The sequence below is a fragment of the Rattus norvegicus genome, chromosome 3 (assembly GCF_036323735.1).
Source record: "Rattus norvegicus strain BN/NHsdMcwi chromosome 3, GRCr8, whole genome shotgun sequence".
NCBI classification, from domain to species: Eukaryota; Metazoa; Chordata; class Mammalia; order Rodentia; family Muridae; genus Rattus; species Rattus norvegicus.
This window is the reverse complement of record NC_086021.1, coordinates 36,802,539-36,822,315: the sequence shown is the minus strand read 5'-3', so window position 1 is coordinate 36,822,315 and position 19,777 is coordinate 36,802,539. Positions and strand designations below refer to the sequence as shown.

Genomic DNA, 19,777 nt, shown 5'->3' with positions numbered 1-19,777 from the left:
TATGACTTAGTTCTTGTTCTAAAAGACTATCTTTTTTTTAAAGATTTATTTATTTATTCTATATAAGTACACTGTAGCTGTCTTCAGACACACCAGAAGAGGGAATCAGATCCCATTACAGATGGTTGTGAACCACCATGTGGTTGCTGGGTTTTGAACTCAGGACCTCTGGAAGAGCAGTCAGTGCTCTTAACCACTGAGCCATCTCTCCAGCCCTCTAAAAGACTATCTTAACTCCATGATTACATTACAGTTGCTGAGTATAGCCACAGTGGCTGCAGAGCCCCCACTAGACAGAAGAGTTGGAATTATGAGTGGAAAACATATTTTGTCCTTTTCCAAATATTGCTCCGTACATGATGGCCTCCTCATTAGTCATGCAGAAAGCCCACGTCTTCTAGAACGGATCTGATGCCAAGACAAGTGCTTTCTTGTTCCTGTTGCTTTCCAGGCCAAACTGGGCTCTGAAATGAGCAGTTATCATTATGCATGCAGTTGACTGCCTTCCCTTCTTCCATATGCTTCTTCCGACTTTGGAGTTTTGGTGTTTTGTAGGGGCCTTCTGGGTTTGGGGTGGTTTTGTTAATGATACTTAAAAGGCCTTTGCTGTCTTTGGTTCCTCTATATTACGTCACTATTCTTTTGTGTCAAGGCCTTAAGTATTTAATCATAAATAAAGCTGCTACTGACAGTTTTCTTTTGGATAAACAGCAGTCTTCTTAGGAAAGACTATGAAAAGCCATCTTGCATTGGGCCAACATAATGGGCTCCGAAGGCCAACAGAAGAAAATTAATTTTCATATCATATCTGTTCTCCTAAGGGCAGGAGAAGCAAAACCAACCTTCATTATTCACTAAGATTTTAAATTAATGCAAACCAGCTTCCTTTCTTGGAGGAAGACAATAGTTAAATTAGTTTTGCTGTAGAAGGTTAATATGAGAAATTAGGTTTGGTCGTCTGGTTTCCAGAACTGAAGATCTGAAGAGAGATGAAGTCTGACAGACAGTGCTGTAGGCAGATTGGAGAACTGAGAACTCTAAAGCAAGACTTGCTGGGAAACACTAAAGCAGTGTTCATACATATGAGGGCAGCAGTGGGGGTAGGGTGGAGTGGGGAACACATCGGGTTGTTCCTAAACCTTATAGTCTGAGAGGACAGAACAGATAGGAGCCTGACTCCAAAGAGACTCAAGTAGAAGGCTGTCCTCTGTGGAGCTGCTTGCTGGCAGAGGCCGTTTAGAGTACATTATTAGTAATTTGTAGCCAGCAGGAATGTGCTGTCACAGTTCCCAAGGCTGTAAAATCCAAACTTAGGTCACCACTTGATTTTGTAACTGATGAGTGCTTGTTTCTCAGATACAGAGCCTTCTAGAAGTGTGGTTATATGGTATAGACTTAACTGCAGCCAATAAGCTTTGCCTCCTTTGGAAGTTGCACTGGGAAAACTCTTGTGCCTGACTAAGCCCCCAAGGGTGCTCTCTCCATACTAATTAGACCACGGTTAAATTTCAGCACGTGAATTAGGATGACTCTGGAGAGGTGCACAAACATTCAGACTGACAAAAGTTAAGAGAGAAAAATGTCTACCGAACTGTATGAGATCACCGGAAATCATTAGAGGGAACGACTGTCAACCTGTGTTTCTGATTGGAAAGCTATCTAGAATAGGCATTTCAGTGAAAAGTTGCAGGTTCTTTGGGGGACACCCAGTGTGCGAAATTACATACGAAATTAATTTTTTTCCCTTAGCAACCATACTGTTGAAAACAAAAATATATGAAACCAATTTGATTCTTTTATTTAACCCAGTATGTCAAAAATATTATCATTTTAACATGTAACAAATATTTTAAAATACCAAGATAGTTTACTTTTTTTCCAATCAAAATCTGATGTGCATTTTAACCTAGAGTACATCTCAGTTCAGAGCAGTTAAAATTTAGCATTTTGTTTATCTAGTGTGGAGTTGTGTACACACTCTACTCATACAGTGCACATGTGCAGATCAGGGAAGTGACTGGTGAGGACTTGGTTCTCCCCTTCTATCAAGTAGATCCTAAGCTTGAATTCAGGTCGTTGAGCTTGACAGCCGACCTGAGTCTTTACCCTGCTCTGCCCACTAGTTCACCAGCCCCGTGTGCTTGGTGTTTGCCTTAAAAGATGATGTAGAGATGGATCTTTGGGTAATAAATGTTTGGAAGAATGTAGCAAAGTTTTGACCTTTCATTTCATTAGGGATTACTAGAATATAGGTTAAAAAATGTGGAACTAAGAGATAACAGAGACTTTAGGACCGTATTGTATAATTCTGGAAAGTTTTCAGAAGAGCGTAAGGAAAAAAAATATATGGCTGAAGAGCTCAATTCAGTAGAAAAAGTACATGCTGTGCAGCTGTGAGGACCCACATTTAGCTCTCTAGTCCTCCAGGGGGTGTGCTGACCTACCTCCAACCCAGAGGAGGCTGGCTCACCCAGCTAGCCAAATCGTCAATCCCTGGGTCCTATGGAGAGACCCTGCCTCAATATGTAAGGTGGAGAGCAATCAAAGGTATCCAACATCACTCGACCTCCACATCCACACATGTATGCACCCCACAAATGCAGACAATATACTCATATGCACCCCATGTATGCAATTAATATACACACATAAGTAAAAAGTCGTAGTTTATGTAAAGAGGAGTGTTATTGTTTTTTTTTTTTAATCAAATCAAATCATCCAAGAAGTAACCACTAGGTCTGACCTCTTGCAGGTCATTGCTGGCCTTTGACAAGACTGTTTTTGGAATAAGGGGGAGATAATGACAGGAGAGGATTGGAAACAACAACTAGTCACTTCTGCAGGAGTAGCAGGGTGTGTTAGAAAAAACTCATGGTTTATGTATGTTGACTTGTTTTTTTTTTTCTTTTGTAAAGATGTTTATACTGGACAAAACCTATCCAGTAAAGGAAAAAAGATTTTGAAATGGGGAAAGTGTTTCATCTGTTAGAAAGAAAGAGAAAGAGAGAAAGAAAGAAAGAAAGAGAGAAAGAAAGAAAGAAAGAAAGAAAGAAAGAAAGAAAGAAAGAAGGAAAACAAAAGAGATAAAAGAAACATTTACAAAGGAGATAATGGTGGCCTTTCCTGAAAAGTGAATGGGGCCAACTGGGTGTGTGGCCCTGAGCTCTATCTACCATCACAGTGGACATGAGGTTAATAAAGCAGAATGAACTTGGTGTATGAAGGGCTCCCTAACAGCCAGTGCCTACCCCACCTCCAAGCTAGAGTGGCCTTAAGATGTGGTTCAGTTGTTGGCCATGTTAGTGCATGGCCAGCTAGACTCAGATTTTTCAGCCATTTTACTTTCTCAGCACACTTTAGGATCACACAGTTTTCAATAGATGACTTAACACAATGTCAGGCAAGTTGTCAACATCGAGAACAAAGTGTGCGCCCTCACGGTGACCTGGAAAGTCTGTCTGTGTACTGTGGTCTGCTTGTCGTCGTAGCACTTCTTCATGCTAGGGAAGTACTTAGTGCATGAAGTAAAGTTTCTCTTCTACTCCAGGGCTGCACTCCTATGTGTTCCAATAGAAGTACACTGCCTCTTTCTGCTGCTCATGGAATTTGAACATTGTTCCAATTAGAAGAAATCTGAACCCTGTCCTATGCCACATAGAGTTCTGTCTGTTATTAAGCCAATTTGACAAACTGTAACAATCCAATCAGCCAAACACTCGAAAGGCCAAAGGAACAGTAATCTGTTACAGATAACAGAATCCACCCTTCTCAGCATAACAGAAGGGGTTACTAGGGACACAAAGAATGAACTGTTTATAATGTCCTGGAAGAAGCAGAGGGCTGATTAGTCTGTACTCTCTTAGTGATTTGCAGTCATCAGGAAAGAAAGGTTCATGACAAGAAACCAGTAGGGAAGGAACCTGGGGCTAGAGGGCAAGTTAGAAAGTTCTCCAAGAATGTATAAGCTTCTGGATTTGAATTCCTAACACCAGAGACACTGAGTGGCATAGAAAGCTAAATCAGAGGTTGGAAACTTCTGTTACTGCCGTCACTAACTGCAGAGCCTCACTGCCTTAGTCTCTACCACTGTTACCGCTGCTTCAGAAAACTCTGGAATTGAAAGGCAGCCAAGTTCTTATCCACAGAACCCCTTTGCCCTCTGCAGAGCAGAATGATGCCTGTCTCTCTCCTCCTGTCTGGCTTCATTTCAGAGGCTCTCTGAAACACCTCTGATCGGTAGAATCTAAATCACGCCTGAACTCTCAGCACAGCAAAAGGACATTGCAGTTTGAACTCTTGCAATGTGAGGAAGAGGGCATGGAGCGAGTCCTGTCACAATATAAGAGGGCAGGGAGCGAGTCCTGTCACAGTGTGTCGGGGGCAGCATCTCTCTTCGGCCAGTTGTACCCCTGTTTCAGATGTAACTGAGTTGGGCTCTGTAGGCATAAAAAGCGATGGCATAGCCCAGATGGAACTGAGCACATGAGTGCCTGCCTTGATTTTTGACCAGAGAGAGGGGCTGCCAGGCAGCAAGTATATCCTCACGTCTCTTCCACCCAAGCCTGGGTCAATGTGCCATAGGTGCAGCCCGCTCAGTTCTCACAAAGCAGCTCCCTGACAAGAGACTAATGAGATAGTGGGGCTGCCTGATCCAAAGGCATGGCTAATCAAAGAGTTTTGAAAGGCCCAAGATTCCTAGCATGTTTTCCCTCCTCAAACGGAATATTCTGTGCTCCTGGCATCTACCTAGGCATTGATTCATTGGACAAATTGGTCACACAGTCCCTCTGTGTGCTGGGTGTGTGGGAATGCTGTGAACAGGGAGATAGGGTTCCTTCCTTTACGGAGCTGACATCCTAGTAGCATGAGATAGACCACATGCCGGTAAGCCAATGTCTGAGCAGGACAGTTCACCATCATGAAGTATAAAAAAGTCTCTGAGATAAGGAGAGTGTAGTGGGAGTGGAGGGATTTGACTTGGGTGCTTCATCCACTGCTGCAGCTCCTTAGGAAATACTGCTCACTTGATGGCTGTCAGCCCAGACATCCAAAGCTTGGTTTGAAGATGGGAACAAATCCTGATTGATATGCAGTAAGGTTTTCCTCAGTAAATGGTCAGTACAAGCAGTGTGTGAGATCACAGATGCTTGTGGGTGGGTGTGCCTCCCTGTAGTTCCTCAGGCGCTGTCTTAGTGTTCTCTGGTGTCACAGAACTTATGGAATGTCTCTCTATATTGAGGGAATTTATTGTGAAGACTTGCAGTCTGCAGTCCACCTAACCCAACAGTGGGCAGCTGTGGATGGGAAGTCCAAGAATCTAGTAGTTACTCAGTCCCACAAGGCTGGTTGTTTAGCTGCTCTTCTGTAGAGAAGTAGATTCCAACAGATGTGCTGGCTAGGAAATGCAAGTAGTAGAAGGAAGAATCTTCTTTCTTCAATGTCATTATGTAGGCCTCCAGCAGAAGGCGTGGCCCAGATTAAAGGTGTGTACCATCACACCTGGATCTAAAACTTGCTCTGTTCCAGGCTGACCTTGAACTCCGAGATTTTCTTGGGTCAGTCTCCAGGAACTAAAGGGATGTACTACCTTACAGGCGCTTAGTAAAGCATAGCTGACAACCAGTGATGAGCGTGGCGAGACACGTGCCCGAGGTGAGGTTGAGCTTCCTGGTCTATGCTGTCATGCCTGCCTCCTGCCAGTGCAGTTGCCTTCTGTGCCGCACTTATGGTTTTCTGTGATGTCAAACTGTCTGCATCATGAGGTCTTAGCAGGCCTGGCCATGCCTGTCTAGCTGTGAATACTATCTGAATGAAGAGAACAGTCCACAATATCACTGAATAAATGGTGGGTAGGTTTGAAAATAGCACATCTGACCCTCTGTCTGGCTTTCTATTGGTATCCTCCTTCCTACACACAGAAGGCAGCCAGCCCCATCTCAGAGAGTCTCTGGAGATTTTCCATGGCTGGTGGGTCCTTTTTTGGGTGGGTTCACATGAATGTTTACTCACAACCTCTCAAGAAGTTCTGATCTAAGCTGTGCTTATCATTCAGTCAGCTTTTTCTCAGGTGAATACTTCTTCTCATTAGCCAGGCGGGCAGTATAAAGAAGATACCACTGCCAGTCTTGCCCAAGCCACCTGCCAGTCCTTGTCCCTTTAAGGCAAACGTGAGCAGGTTAGGTCCGAAAAGCACTCTTGCTTATTTTCCTCACATTACGCAAGATGGGAAATTTCCTTGTCTCTTTCCCTGTGTCCACACATACCAGCAAACCTCCAGAGTTGCAGTGTGGACTTTGGCCATTTGCTTACTTTTGATACATTTTTCTCTTATTGAACAAGTTTGCCTATTTTTGTGAGTTCTTCCCATTCCCTAAGAAGTCCTTCGAGTGAATATTTTACATAGACAATAAAGACAAACTATGCTCCAGGGATAAGGAAACCTACTTTTTAAAATTAAAAAGTTATGAAAAAAATGAATGAGTAGATGAAAATGAACAGTGACAAGACAGAATCCAAATGGTGTGGAAGAGAATCGAAGCACAAAGGTGGGTAAAGTTAGGTCAAAATGGAAATGGTGGCTTTCAAAGAGATACTATTCTCAAGTCTTTAAAGTAAAACCTAGAAAAAAAAAAGCTAGAAAGTAGTGTGTTGAAATGTTACCAATACTATAAAATTAAGAAGCTAAGAGAATATCCATGTAGCATTTTCTCTCTTTCTGTAACATTCCATGTCTGGTCCATATCTGTATTGATGTCTAAAATCTTGTAAATAAATACAGTAGTCCCGTTATATTGGGGAGCCCCTGCATTTTTGGTCAAGTGAAAGATCAGAGATTCCACTAAGGAAACCAAACCGTTAGCTAAAGAGAATGCCATCAGTCCTCTCAGTCCTTTAAGCGGCCGTAGAACCTTCTACATTTCTGTGTTCTCCACATCTTCCTCTACCTTCTCAACACATCTCCACCATCCACAGGGCACCCCCTCGCACCTGCAGCTGCCTTGCCTACTTGCCAGAGAGCTCTGAGTACTGGGGTGTTACATCACTGCCCTGGCTAGTTTTATGTCAACTTGACACAAGCTAGAGTCATTAGGGAAAAGAGATTTTCAATTGAGAAAATGCTTGCATAAGATTGCCTGGAGGCAAGTTTGTAGTGGGTTTTTTAAATTGGTGATTGATGTAGGAAGGTCTACACTTGAGGTGGTGTCCTAGATCACACTGGGCAGGTGATCTAGGAGTGTGTAATAAAGCAGGCTATGCAAGACAGAAAGCAGCACTCCTCCAAGGCCTCTGTGGCTCAGTTCTTGCCTTGATTCCTGCCTTGGGTGATGGATTATAAGCTATAAGATGAAATAAACCCTTTACTTCCCAAGTTGTTTTTGGTCATTGTGTTTGACACAGAATTAAGAGCATCAATAGGTACAGAAATTGGTACCAGGAGTAGAGCATTGATATATACAGAATGACAGCGTTTCAGGGAGGAACTAGAAAGGCTAGAAGTTTGGGCTGGGAAAGCCATTGAGTGTTCAGAGCTAAATGAACCTCTGTAGAAACTTAAAAGATAATGCTGAGAGATAGAGACTCTATCTCTAATTGAGATGTTAGAGACCTTGCTGTGAAAGTTCAGAGGGAAGTTGAAGAGTTGCTTAAAGACTATAGGAACCATTTGATATTTTGTCTAAGAAACCATGGTGTCCAGTTAGCTGGAGCTTAAGAGTCCACCGTAGTTAACGAGAGCCAAGCACAGTTGACGTGAAACCTTTGCTTTATGGGTTAGCTGGAGCTGAGAAACCAGCGGTGATTAGAAAGTGACCAGAACCATCTAGGATTGTAAATTTAGGAACATTTGTGGTCCAGACAGGACAGGGCTACATCTCATGCTGACAGCCGGACTTGGTAATGTGTAAGAGTCTCTCAGCTGATACCGTTTTTAAAGGCATGAAAGAGACATGGAGAGCAGCTGAAACTTAGTGCTGAAGAGGCCATTGGTGAAAGTATGGCCTCAGTTACAGCCGGAGCCCCAGAATTGATAGTCCTGGGCAGAAGTTGGAGCTTGGCATCATGTACCAGGCTTAGAGTCCCTTACAAGAGCCCAGGAGGGGCTACTGATGGAAATGCAGCCTAATTGCTTCAGAGCTAGAGACATGGAGTTTTACCGAGGACTTTGGTAGCCCAGAGGATCCTGAGTGAGTCCCAGACCTCAAACACTGATATTCACTCTGTTGAAGATTGTGACTGCCCTGTTCCTTCACCCTGGAATAAGAAGGTATTTAATTTTTTTTTTTTACTGGATCCCACAATTAAGAGATTTTGGAGAGACTCTGGAGTTTCAGAGAGATTTTAGAGAGTTTAAAGAGACTATGGGTATTTTAGAGATGCCTGAACTTTGAAAGACGGGCTATTTTAGGAGACTGAACTTTAAAGTATCTGTTTTGTTCTGCTTTGTCTCGTTTCTGGCATGGCCTCACTATGTATCTCTGCTGCCCTGAAACACTCTGTAGACCAGGCTAGCCTCTGCCTCCAAAGTGCTAGGATTAAAGGCATATGCCACTACGCCTGGTTAAAGTATTAAGAATTTAAAGACTGTGAGACTTTTAAAGTTATACTATGTTTGCATTGTGATGTTATTATGAGGTCTTCGGGATTAGCCTTTAGAAAAGGTTATTGTTTAATAATGCATTGGTGTGTCAGGTTAGCAAGAGGCTCTTATCCTCTCTAGTTTTATGTCAACTCAACACAAGCTAGAGTCATTTGGGTAGAGAAAATGCCTCTAAGATTTCCCTGGAGTCAAGTGTGCAGTGCAAGTTCATAATTAGTGATTGATATGGGAAGGTCCAGCCATTGTGGGTAGTCATCCCTGGGCTGGTAGTCCTGAGTGCTATAAGAAAGCAGGCTGAGCAAGCCAATAAGCAGCACTCGTCCATGGCCTCTGCATCAGCTCCAGGCTGCACTTCTGCCCTGACTTCCCTGGACGATGGGCTGTAACCTGTAAGAAGAAGGTATACACTTCCCTCCCCAGGTTGCTTTTACTAAGAGTGTTCTGTCACAGCTGCAGAAACCCTAATAAGACAGTGGTCCTCAGCTGAGGACTGATGCTGCAGGATAACGATCACCCAGCTCCTTACCTCAGAGAAAACTCGAGGGCACCATTTCTCCTTGAGCAGCACTGTGTGAAACAGAAAATGAGTCACATGCAATTTTACATTTTCTACTAGCCACATTAAAAAGAATCCCAGGGCTGGGGAAATGGCTCAGCCAAGAAAGTATTTGCTATGCGAAACTGAGGACCTGAGGTCAGATTTCCAGTACCCATGTAAGAAGCCTGGGGAGCACGGCAGAGCATACCTGTAATCCTGTCTCTGAGAGGTAGACACAGGATGACTCCGGGGCTCTTTGACTATCTAGTCTTACCAGATCAACTGAGGTCCAGGTCAAGTGAGAGATTCTGTCTCAAAACATAAAATAGAGTGCAACAGACATCCAGTGTTAACCTCTGGGCTGCACATGTCCACACAGAGGGCTGCATATGTAACACAGAACTCAACATGTAATCAGTGTAAGAAATTATCAGTGAGATGTTTGGTGAGTGTCAGTTGTACTAAGTCTTCCAGAAGCACTCAATGCAGCCCCCATTGGCCTGTCTCCATTTCAACTGTTTAGTAGCCAGATGTGGTCAAAGTGGCCACCAAGATGAGCAGCACAGCTTTAGCCAGCTGTCCCTTTATAGGACTATGCTTGAACGTGAAGCCTCGCTCAGCTTCCTGCTGCTCCTCCAACCCTTGTTGGACTTGGAGAGCACGTTCTCAGCCTTTTTTTTTTTTTTTTTTTTTTTTTCCCGGAGCTGGGGACCGAACCCAGGGCCTTGCGCTTCCTAGGTAAGCGCTCTACCACTGAGCTAAATCCCCAGCCCCCGTTCTCAGCCTTTTGCATGCAAGTTTGATCTTCGTAATCAAAAGAAATCTCATGTGAAAAGAAAGTGCTGCTTGTTTTGAAGCTATGCCTGTTTGTTTGTTTATTGGTTATTGTTTTAATGCTGGAGCAACAACAAACTCCGGTGGCACTGAGCCTCGGAGGCAGGGCTGCTCAGAGAATGGCCGGCTGGACAAGCATGAGGACCCGAGTTCACATTTGCAGCATTCATTACAGTGCATGCCTGTAATCCCAGCACTGGGAGGCAGAAGTGGGAGGACCCTTGGGTCTTCCTGGCCATCTAGTGTAGGCATTCAGTGAGCTCCAGTCTCAGTACGAGACCCTGTCTTGAAGCATACAATGTAGGGACTGGAGACATAGATCAGCAGTTAAGAGTGTTTACTGGTTTTGCAGAGGACCTGGGTTTGGTTCCCAGCATCTAGCACATGGTGGCTCACAAATGCAGTCACCAGTCACACACATGGTGCCCAAAAAATACATGCAGGCAAATCACTCATACTCTTGAAAGGGGGGATATAGAGCAACTGAGGAAGATAACTGATGTCAACCTCTGACCTCCACACAGTCCTGTACACATGTAAATGCATACACACACATACACACACACACACACACACACACATACACATGCACAAGAGCTGTTCATGTACCAGGATAGCTCTTTACCTTTTGTCCCAGGTGAGAGGTGTGAGCCTTTGAGTCTGCTTAGCTACTGTGGGGTAAACGGGAGGCGAGTGGACTTGTCGGTCAGTTGTACTGCAGGCAGCTTCTCTAACCCAGAAAAGGTGATGGGGAGAGCTGGGTCACCCCTTACAAAGAAGGAACACCAGAGACTCTTAGCAAGAGAATGGTCTAAGGGACAGGAGGGACACAGGTAGATGTGGATTCCTTCTGCATTAGGCATAGAACGGCTTTTTTTAAAAAGCGTATCTCAGTCTGGGGCCTTCTTAGCACCTTCTGGAGCAGCTCAGAATGGACAATGCCTGTCTGATTCCAAATACCCAGAGGCATGTAGCTCCCTATGTAGACCCCCTCACAGGTGACACTGCCCTGACCCTCTAGTCTTCCTGCCTGCTCCCTTGTCACAATCTTTCCAGAAAAATTCAGTTTAAAAAGTGCTTCTTGACCAAATGCTATTAAATATTGCTTTTTTCAAAGAGATTAAGAAAATGGTTTATTTTGAACCAAACATGAGTGGCCATGGGCCCAGAACAAAGCTTCAAGGTATTTGAGTGATGTGTTCTCGCTCCTTCTTTCTATTTTTCCATTGCCCAGTAGTTGGATTCAGTTGTCTTTCACGTGGGGTTGAGGGGAGCCAAGATGCTACTGATTGAAATCATTCCACTTGGAGAGACCATGGCTGCTGCTTTCCCAGCAGACCAGCCCCTCCTTCCCAGAACTGTCTGTCCCATCTCCCTCGGTGTGCTATCTGGAAAGGAACAGGCACACCTCAGGAGTGCCCTTCTTAGTGAGTATTCCTATGTGCAGTCCAGTTGTCACATCGACAGGCATGTGCCCTTTGCACACTAGATGCTGTTACTCCTGAAGAGGGCTTCGCTTCGCTGTGTCTCTAGTTCTGTTGTCAGTCTTGAGCCCTTTGATGGCTAGTCACAGCTTTAAAACCTTTTTAGATTCATTAAGTTTATGTATATAAATGTCTTCCCTGAATATTTGTCTATGCACCATTTGTTTGCCTGATTCAGAAGAGGGCACTAGATTTTCTAAAGTGACAAATGGTTGTGAGCCACCATGTGGGTGCTGGGAATAGAATCCAGGTCCTCTGCAAGAGTAGTGAGTGCTCTTAACCACTGAGCCATTTCTCTATCCCTCAAGGCTCTTTAAACTTGACATTAGATGAACCAAGAGTGCTACTGGGCACTGGGAGCGGTGGCATCAGTCCCCATCGTTGCTAGTCTCACAAAGCATTTACACATAGCTTTTCTTGCTCAGTCAGGTCTGCCTCTTGTATAAGTGAGCTGGTGATTTTTTTTTTTTTTTTGGTTCTTTTTTTCGGAGCTGGGGACCGAACCCAGGGCCTTGCGCTTCCTAGGTAAGTGCTCTACCATGGAGCTAAATCCCCAGCCCCTAGCTGGTGATTTTTTTTTCTTTTTTTCCGGAGCTGGGGACCGAACCCAGGGCCTTGTGCTTGCTAGGCAAGCGCTCTACCACTGAGCTAAATCCCCAACCCCAGCTAGCTGGTGATTTTTTATTTTTTTTTTATTTTTATTTTTTTTTTATTTTTTTTTTCCGGAGCTGGGGACCGAACCCAGGGCCTTGCGCTACCACTGAGCTAAATCCCCAACCCCTCTTTTTTTTTTTTTTTTCCCGGAGCTGGGGACCGAACCCAGGGCCTTGCGCTTCCTAGGCAAGCGCTCTACCACTGAGCTAAATCCCCAACCCCGATTTTTTAAAAAATATCCACTGCATCTTTATATATAAATTGTTCATTGCCATAACAAAATACTGTTGGCTGGGTGACTTTATTTTGGTTCTCAGTTCCAATCTGTGGTGGTTTGAATAGGTATGACTTTTATAGACTCATGTGTTTGAATGCTTGACCCATAGGGGTGGCATTGTTAGGAGGTGAGGCCTTATTAAAGGAAGTGCATCACTGTGGGAACAGGCTTTGAGGTCTCCTGTGCTCAAACTCCACCCACTGTGGAACACAGTCCCCTTCTGCTGCCTTCAGATTAAGATATAGAAGTCTCAACTCTTTCTCCAGCACCATGTCTGTCTGCACACAGCCATGCTTCCTGCCATGATGATAATGGACTAAACTTCTGAAACAGTAAGCCATCCCCAGTTAAATGTTTTCTTTTTAAAAGTTGTCATGGCCATGGTGTGTCTTCACAACAATGGAAATGCTAGGACAGGAGTTGGTTCCAGGGACTGCTCTCACAGGCCTGACCATGCTTTTGTTTGGAGGAATGTGGATTTGTGAACTTTGGATTGGGAAAGTAATGGAATATTTTACATGGGACTTAATGGGCCATCCTAGTGGGAGCATGAAAGACAGTGGTTCTGAGAACTGTGTAGGTAGCTTAATAGGTTTCAGAGGAAAGGACTTAGTACGTTGCCTAAAGATAATCCTTGTGATACTTTGATGAAGATTGTGGCTGCTTTTGCCCTTATCCAAAAAGTTTTTCCTGAAGCTAAAGTGAAGAGCCTGATTAACTGCATTGGCAAAGGAAATTCCAAAATAGCCTAGAGTGTACTCTGTCCATAGTAACATGTTTTAGCAAACTAAGTGAGAAAAATACAAAATGTATGGTTCAAGGATTAAAGGGGCATCAGGAAGCAGAATGGAGCCAAATTTTGCGTTCAAGGAGAGAAACAGATTAAAGATATTAAGTGGAATTACCTCAGGGCAAGATGTCACCCAGCTAAGCTTCCATCTTGTGAAAGGGGATTTTAAAAAAGTTTAGGTCCGGGAGTCACCTGGTACGTGACTTTACTCCCAGTAGAAGGAGCCTTTAAAACCCTAGCATTCTCGGGGGACAGAGGCATGCAGATCTCTGAGTTCAAGTTCCCTGAGGCCAGGTGTGGAAACCTGGATTACCTTGGAGACCCCAAGAGGTTAAGGATGCCAGAGCCTTGGTATACCTGTAGGAAAAAGTGGCTGACAGGTATTGGAAACAGCCCAAGAGAAAGAATTGTGTTCAGCCAATGAAGGGGAAAGGAGCTAGAGATCTGAAGAGCACTTTGACACAGACATGGAGATTTACCCCAGTTCCTTACTGCGCTTCCATTTATAATGGTAACGTACGCTCTGTGCCACGGCACGTTAGAAGTATATGATCTGCCTTTTGATTTTCCTTTATACGGAATTACAGTTTAGAGATTGCATGAATCTCAGAAGAGACTTTGAACTTTAGATTCTTAAACGTTGTTGAGACTGTGATAGACTGTGGGGACTTTTTGAAGTTGGAATAAATGCATTTTGCATTATGCTATGACTACAAGCCTTTGGGAGTGGATGTTTGAACGTGCGTTTGAATAGGTATGGCTCTCATAGACTCATGTGTTTGAATGGTTGGCCCATAGGGAGTGGCACTATTAGGAGGTGTGGCCTTATTGGAGTAGGTGTGACCTTGTTGGAGGAAATGTGTTACTGTGGAGGCAGACTTAGAGGTCTCCTATGCTCAAACTCTGCTCAGTGTGCAACACCATCCCCTTCTACTGCCTTCAGTTGAAGATGTAGAACTTTCAGCACTTTCTCCAGCACCATGTCTGCCTGCAGGCTGCCATGCTTCCTGCCATGATGATAATGGACTAAACCTCTGAAACTGTAAGCCGGCCACAACTAAAAGATTTTTTTTTTATGAGTTGTCATGGTCATGGTGTCTAGGAGGGGGACTGCATGGTGATACTTTTCTTTCTGGAAGAATTCTGAGATTATGCAAGGTGTGTGTGTGTGTGTTTGTGTGTGTGTGTGTGTGTGTGTGTGTGTGTATACGTACCTCTGAGCTTGCTCTCCTAAGCCAACCAGGATTCACTTATGAGGGCCCAACCAACATCAGTGACCTCATCTAATCCTAACCACTTCCCAAAGGTTCTGCCTTTGCATGCTATAATTAGAATGTCTCATAGTGGGGATTCAATTCTTTTTCTTTTTTTTAAAGAAGACACTTCACTTTTTCTTTTAAATATGAGTACACTGTAGCTGTCTTCAGACACATTAGAAGAAGGCATCGGATCCCATACAGATGGCTGTGAGCCACCATGTGGTTGGTGGGATTTGAACTCAACACCTCTAGAAGAGCAGTCAGTGCTCTTAACCGCTGAGTGGTCTCACCAGCCCAGGGATTAAATTCTTAATACTTACAGTAGGGATTAAATTTCAATGTACTAACCCTTCAAGGACACTCAGATCATATCCAAATCATAGGAAGATCCTTTTGACTTATCTTTATGGCTGATGTGATCATAGTTGAGGGGTGTGTTGGGATTTGGACTGATCCCAAGCAGTTCCTCCTTACACAGTTGGCTGAGAAACACTACAAACAGGTCATGATGTAGCCTTGCTTGGCACCTGAGAGTTTACTGTGCCTTAGTGTCCTCCTGAACCAATAGGCCATTGTCCTTGGGCTGTGGTGAGGCTACCCTCTTCTCTGATAATCAGCACCATAACTCTCTCCTTCTCTCAGCACAGCACCTCAGCCTCCAGGCCCACTGATGGATCCACTGACCAAGGGGTCCTGTGGGAGTCAGCTGGCACAAACCCTCCTCTGGAAAGCGAAGTCATCTCTCTCTTTCGGCATCCAGCCCCTTCAGACTTGGCCAACAAAGGATCCTGAACTAGAGTCCCAGGTCAACCTGTAAGTAAGTAAAAGAGGAGTGTCTTGCTGTGGCCCTTGTTCAATGTCTCTCTACGTGGGGGAGGGGCCTTGGGAGAATGTTCTGCTTCTGAGATGTCTTCCTTACATATTCGGCAATATTCACTGGGCATCTCCTTTAGCCAAGCCTTGTATCATGCATGATGAGAGTGGCCATCCCTGTTTCTGCCTTAGGGGACTTATAGCTCCTATGCAGATAGTCACTCACATGTGTCGTTGCTAAGGAGAGTTCTGACAGGCTAGGGAAAGTGCCATGACATGGTTGTCTTGATTCAGTAACTATTTAGGAAGTGTTTCTGTGTGTCTGCAGCATCCTGGTGTAGAAGGGAGGTTCTCTTCTCTTCCCATCAATATCAGATTGTGTGTGGAAAGAAAAAAAAAGAAAACAACTTCAACACAGAAGAAATATTAATGCTAATGTAAAGTACCTAATGCATCAGGAGACTTTTCAGTGCTTTGGGGTTGTCCCATACCTTTCTGTATGCTCCTGCACCCAAGGCCTTTGTCCTAGGATGTGATAAAATGAAGGTTAGATGAAGGTATCACAGGAAAGAAAAGCTTAGCTCTTCATGGGAATCAGTAATATTGAGGTACAACGATGTGATTGGCTTCAAGACAGAGGAGATGCTTGGTCCGTCCAACACGTAATTGTCAGGTTTGCTGTACCTAGTGTGTTAGGGCGGTCAGAGGCAGGTGGAAGGGCTTGGCTCAGAATCATCCAGGAAGTCTAAGAAACAACTTAGGTCTGAGATCCACCCCCGGGGACTCTGGACCTGGAGGGGATGAAAGGAGCCATTTTCAGGTGCCTGCCTCCAAGGAGCTCACAACACAACCAAGGAACCAGAGGAGCAAGCTGTGGGAGAAACAGAGAAAAGGTTAATGGGGAAGTGAGTGTTGGGGGATGGGGAAGGATGAGTTCAGCGTTGTGGGAAGAGCTCGGTCAGGCGGGAGATAGCACCGAGACTAATTTGAACATTGGCCAATGCATAGAAAGGCTAACATCCAGGCGAGTGTGTTCCAGCATTGTCAACAGGTGGGAGATCAGCCATTGTCTGCCTGGCCTGTGCAAGACAGTCACCTGTGGAGAATCTACAGAAGCCCCCACTGTCCCTCCAAAGTTCTGATGTCTAGAATTGGTCACAAGCTCCAGATGCTTCTCATCTCTGACCAACATTGAGACAACTGTAACCACCATGATGAAGTGGGCATAGATCAGTCCTGAAGCCCTCTCTGCCCACTGAGGACTCTAAACCACTGTTAGGCAGTAGAAGCCATTGATAGCTTTGAGAATTTCAGAGGATATGTGAAAGACAATATGGAAAGAGAACTTCCTGATCACCAATTCCTAGTGTATCCAAAGGGAAACTGGTTTGAGTCCCCACTGCCATTCAAAGCCACTCCCATACCACCCATAATTTGCCTCTTCAGCAATTGAAAATTCATTGTCACCTCTATTGAAGTGGAATTAAGTTGTACTTTAATACACAGTTCACCCAGGGCCTCAGCTACCAACAGTGTCCAAAGAAATAGGGCTTGGCCTCCTACCCCCCTTGTTCTTTAAGGGCATAGAATTTGGCATGCAGGTTGTAGGCGATCCCAGACTGTCTAGCAATAGCTCAGGTGAGTTGGTTAGCAAGCAGGACCTCCTTTGTAGACTACAAGTTCCAGAGTGCACCATGCAGTAACATATGAAGGGGTGGGTCAAGGCGGCTAGACAGTCAGAAAACTAAATGAAATAGCTGCCCAAGCTGGTAGGACTTGGGGGGTGAGGGGTGAGGGGTGAGAGGTGAGGGAGGGAGGGCTGGCTTATATGGTAAGGGGCAGGGCCTATTTGGAGGTGAGATGTTGGCTGCCACCTGGTGGACCACATTGCTAGTAGGGTGGCTGGATTCCTCTAGGAAGGATTGACCTCACAAGTGTTTTAGAGGAATTAGGACGGACCTCAGTATGCATGGGTAGCAAGGAGCTGAGCCTCAGAGTTCTGACTGTGGCCTCAGGGCCCTGAGACATGACAACACAAAGCCTAAGATCCAGCCAAGGCAAGAGCGTGAGGCGAGTGCTATGAAGCTGAAGAGGTTACATGCATGTATAGACTGAGCCTACTTAGAAAAGACTTGGGAATGCAGAATGGACCTTAAAAAGCAGTGGGACCCCCATTTTCTCTCCAGTAGATTTAAACAAACAGAGTTGTATAGGGGTGTCCTAGGAGCAAGGTCAGCATGGGCAAGGCTTGGGCAGGATGGTATTGGAGTGTGTTTGAGGAATGACGTGTTCTGCTAGCTTAGTTGTCAAAAAATAATCGGAATCTGCAGAGTCAGAGCAGAGACTCACTGGGAGATGGTGACTGAGTTTTAGGAGCACTGTGAGGCTCTGCGTGGGCCAAGAGGAGAGCAAGGGATTGTTTAAGGTGTGTGTGTGTGTGTGTGTGTGTGTGTGTGTGTGTGTGTGTGTACTAGTCACATCCCAAGTGTTCGAAGAGGAAGTCGGCGGCTGGTAAAAGATGGACTTGAGGGGGCTGTCAGCTAGTTTAAGTCACAGAAACTCAACTCAGATTAGCTTAAGCAGGAAAGGGGGTAGAAAGCTTCATAGAGCCAGGCTGGTGACAGCAGCGGGTCTGGCTTCTGGCATGACAAGATGCAAGGCCTGCAGTGCTGTTGTCAGGATGGCTTTCCTTTACTCTCACACCCCTGCCTCCACCTCTCACCCCAGCTCTGCCTCCTCTACCCATTCGTGCTCCCCTGACACAGGCCATGTGACCCCAGGCAGCCCAGATTATCTTTATAGCTTCGTGACTCAGGGGACAACACTTCTCTCCAGTTAGAAGACTCTGGGGAAGGGCTCTAGTTATCCAGCCTGGGTCACAGGTTCTTCCTGGTCTCCCAGGGAGTGTCCCTCATCAAGGGTCAATGTGATAGCCTTGGTAAGCAGAGCAGCCTTGGAGAAGAAAAGGAGTGGCCAGGAGGCAAGAGGACAGGATGCAGCTAGTGGTTGAAGAGACATAGTACAGCTCACCACACACAGAACTGAGGAGGTCTCATCAAAAACAAAGCTCGTGGTATCTGTTTACTGAGAATACCTAGAGGTAGGAGCCGGGAATCTGGGTGAAGGTGACAAGTGCATCAAAAGTCTTAGCAGTGAGAACTGGTTGATTGTGTTGATCAAGAAGCCATGACACATCTCTGAGAAGCAAGGCATGCTGGGACTGAAGGGTTCTTCACTTTTCTAATCTATGACTAATCAGACCATGAGGTAAAATTTCTTCACAGAGGTGTTATAGCTCAATCTATGGGGAGACAACAAAGGAAACTGTCAGAAGGCTGGCCATTCTGGGCTGTGTTTCCTAAGTATGTCAGTCAGGAGGGAAGAAGTTAGATTTGATGCCCTCTGTTTGTCTGTCAGGTCGTCTTCCCCACTGGGGTAATGGCACACTTCCAAGAAGTCCGTAATTCAGACTCACTTCTCTCCCAGGACTCAGTGATAGTTTACCTTTGATCTTTTGAGGAAATTACCATGTATTTACCGATACATACTACTGAGCAATGTTGTTTTTATTGTAGGCATTGAAAAATAGCTTTCAGAAGCTTTGAAAGACCACACATGTTCCTAATGAAAAGCCACTTTGTCTTAAAACACAGTACTGAGTGATAAGAGTGGTTTACAATTAGGTACATTCCATTCCCTTTCTTGTTGTGTTTTTATGGGAAAGGGGATATAGGAGATGGCCCTAAACTGAGTGACTAGACAGAGTCCACGAGAGCCCTCGAGTTGTCCCACCCTCCTTTGGATCTGCTGCTGGTGGTGGGACTTGTACTTTGCCTCCTGTTTCCATTTGGGAAAACCCACCTGAGTCTGCTAGAGGTTGGTATAGAGGCCTGTCTATCTGTCCCCTGTGGGAGCTTGGCAGTCATGAGACAACAGCGCTCTTGGCCACCACCCGAGCAACCATCTGTCCCTCTACATGTGCATCTCTCCCCTAGGGTTGATCAGAGTCTGATCTTGAGGAGAAGCAGAAGGAGCCTGTTTGGCTGTAGAACTTGGCCTATTTTTTGCCAACAAAACACTGACAACAAGGAAATTTGCATTTTTCTACCCGCCTGACTCCTGTCACTCCCTTTCTGACTGCAGTCATGGAGAAGAGAAAGGCCAGGGTGGTTTCAAAGTGGCTTTCTCCTGTGTCTTATTCACTTGACTTATCCGAAGTGCCCTGAACATGCAAGGACCCACTAATATTTGTGAGGTGACAGTTAAGAGGAAGCAAAGAGGCCAGTTGAGGGGCTTCATAACAGTGCAGGTCTGTGCTGAAGGAAATAAGAGACACAGTGGAATAACAGAGGGAAGGCAAGACACTAGGAGGGACCGCAGGGGTCCACAGGGGTATGCTGAGGCCTCATCCGCAGTAGTGAAATACCAGAAGCCACCAGAAGCCACGTAAGCAGAGTAGTGGCTGGAGAAAATAGGACACTTGGATTCAGTAGAGTACTGCACAGTCATAATAATGCAGGAGCCTTACTGGA

At 45.1% G+C, this 19,777-nt stretch overlaps 1 protein-coding gene across 14 annotated transcripts in view; it reads left to right on the top strand.

The window, feature by feature from the left end:
* The window catches only part of Garnl3 (GTPase activating Rap/RanGAP domain-like 3), a 143,624-nt gene that overhangs the window by 7,696 nt on the left and 116,151 nt on the right, over positions 1 to 19,777 (top strand). For 10 of the 14 annotated variants that reach the window (XR_010064757.1, XR_010064759.1, XR_010064758.1 and 7 more), the window contains exon 2: positions 15,075 to 15,245. Coding sequence is in view for 8 of the 14 variants with exons in the window: in XM_039106188.2 (XP_038962116.1) it covers positions 15,075 to 15,245 (171 nt within the window). In the remaining 6 variants the exon portion in view is untranslated. Of the gene's footprint in view, positions 1 to 15,074; positions 15,250 to 19,777 lie in introns of those variants that run through there. The other 4 variants (XM_063284848.1, XM_039106201.2, XM_039106197.2 and 1 more) reach the window with 4 other exon arrangements.